General features: G+C 32.4%; 1 protein-coding gene across 1 annotated transcript; it reads right to left on the bottom strand.

The window, feature by feature from the left end:
• Positions 1–1839: 1839 nt before the first annotated feature.
• On the bottom strand, positions 1840–2079 carry BDCG_17757 (uncharacterized protein; the record flags this gene model as incomplete). The annotated part of the gene is made up of 1 exon (XM_045426826.1): positions 1840–2079. One exon carries the CDS (start codon positions 2077–2079, stop codon positions 1840–1842), a length of 240 nt encoding a protein of 79 aa, XP_045282489.1.
• Between the last annotated feature and the right edge of the window lie 562 nt (positions 2080–2641).

Genomic DNA, 2641 nt, shown 5'->3' on the forward strand with positions numbered 1-2641 from the left:
GGAATTGTTGTTGTTGTTTAGAAGAGATACAAATCGCATTAGCAATGTTTCAAATCTATGATATTTAAATTATTAGTCAATCTATTCAAAATTAACAGTAGCATTACCAAAAAGCATTATCAAAAAGCAATATCAAAAAGTGTTATCAAAAAACATTATCTTTTGCAAAGTGAATGCAAAAGTTACTTGAGTAATCACTTTCATCTCATTCTCATCTCAAGAATCAGTCATCTCATTATTCTTTGTCTCAATGTTAAGATTCTTTATCAGTGTTTGCATCACAAGTTGAACCACATGAGCAATGCAGGGGATATGACCTTGTTTATCATTCCAGAAATGCAAAGCCAATTTTTGCTCCAAGCTCTCCACCATAGTGTAGTTATTCGCAGCATTGTCAGTTGTAATTGCAAGAAGACTGGGACTAATATCCCAATAGTCATTTTTAATCACAGTCATTAATACCTCTGCTATATAATCCTCAGTATGACTACTGATCAATGATTCAAATTCAATTAATGTCTCTCAATAAGTTCAGTTCTCATCAATGTAATAACATGTAACTCTCATAAATGCAAGATTGTTTGTACTAGTTCATGCATTCACAGTGAGAGACACTCTTCAATGATTCTTCAACTCTGATCCTAGATGTTGCATATTAACTTTGTAGTGTGTCTCAAGGTTGGACTGAAGACAGAATTGATGTGAAATATGAAGATTTGAATTAAGCATTTGAAGAAGTGTTTGGAATTTGAGGTTTTCAATTGATTGAAGAGGAAGATTCAGAGATATACACATGTGAAGTAATTATTCATAAAAGTTATCAGATGAGAGTTGTGAAATCAGAGTACTGATATGTGATTGTTTTTACATGATTTTCTTCAAATTAGAAAGTTAGCATTATCAAAAATCATTACCTGATAGAGCAACTTACCAGCTCAGTAGTAATTTTCTGATTATTTTTCTTTTGTTGTCTGCATTCTGATGACTTCAGATGTCGGGAAATTCCTTCAGAATCATGATCAGTTTATAATGAATGTTTCTGAATGAAGTTGCAGTGATTGTAGCAGAGAGATGACTCTCTGATAATCTGCAATGCAACCTGTTGATAATTATTCCATAGTTCATCTTGATATTTGTGTTGAGTTTTTCATAAATTTCATGATCTGAAATCAGATGTGAAGAATGAAGTGATCATTTATCATGATTGAAAGAGAGCATCCTGTATTGAATTGTAAATAATGTAGACTTTGTGATTCACAGTGATTTCTTGAAGAGTTTGTGAATCTTCAGTAGAAGTAAAAGAAGTGAAAGAAGTGGATTCAGAAGACATGATAATAATTTGAGAAAGATGATAATTTATTTTCAATAACTGATCACTGATGTATATAAGAAGAATTAATATAAGAGAAAATAATCTTGTTTCTTAGCTTAGTTATAATTTTAGTACTAACTCAGATTGAATATCATTGATGTATAAAAGTAAATAAACAATCTTGATTAATCTCTATCATATTTCTTGAAATATATTAATATTGTAAAAGAGAGTGTTATCAAATTGCATTATCAGATGATATCATTAAAAATATATTAATATTGTGAATATCAATGTTGAAAAAATGTTGATACTTATACATTATAGTGATTTGTGAATCATGATAGTTAAATATATATATATATATATATCATTCCTGACTTGATTACAACTTGTACAATAATTTTTGAAAACTCAAAATCAATTTTAATTATTAATAATTAAAAACTTAAACTTATAACTAACTAATATAAAAAGAAAAAAATCTACTTCTTCTCTTTCTCATTCTTCTTATCATTCTTCACAATTCACTTCTCATTCTTCTTCTCCTTCTTCTTCTCCTCATCTGAGATGATAATCATCTCAAAATCTCTCTCTGCTGCCTTCTCAGGGGAGGGTTCCTGCTGCTCCCTCTCAGCCAGGTCAACCTGTGTCTCAAAATCCCGCATTTCCTGGTCTGCTGTCTCAGGTTCCACCTCAGCAGCAAGCAGATTGGCATGCTCAGAGAGCAGAGCTGCCTTCTCAATGTTCTGAATCATGAAGTGCATTTGAGACCTGAATAAGGCCTCAATTCCCTTCTTCTCTGTCAGCTCCTGCTAATCAATTAGAGAACAGAAGTGTTATCAAAAATCATTATTTCTCAATAAGTAAAAAACTTATCAGTTTTGACTTCTTTATCTCTTACTTTAACATTCTCTCAATCTTCTTCTGCTACTGCTTATTTGCAGTAATACTCTTCTTCTCTCTCTCTCTCTTTATCTTAGACTCAAATCATTCTTGAGACTTCTCCTGATCTCACTGCTGCTGTATGAGACTCTTCACTGTCTTCTTCTTCAATCTCTCACAGGCAGTGTCATTCACATTATTTCTATACTTAGTTCAGTCTAAATCTATCAGAAGTGTTACTTAAAATTGTTATCATTCTGCTCTCTTACAGAGTCTCTTCAAGGCATCATAACATGTCTTGTGATCTGTCTTCTCTCACTTGAATGCCTTCTTCTTCTCTCCCTTCAATCTGTGACAGCGCTCACGCGCCTTGATGGTCCGCAGGACTGCAGAATATTTGAAGAGGGATAACATGATTGATTTCAGTGAGTATTGAAGGGGAAT

Source organism: Blastomyces dermatitidis (assembly GCF_000003525.1).
Source record: "Blastomyces dermatitidis ER-3 genomic scaffold supercont1.10, whole genome shotgun sequence".
Classification (NCBI taxonomy): Eukaryota; Fungi; Ascomycota; class Eurotiomycetes; order Onygenales; family Ajellomycetaceae; genus Blastomyces; species Blastomyces dermatitidis.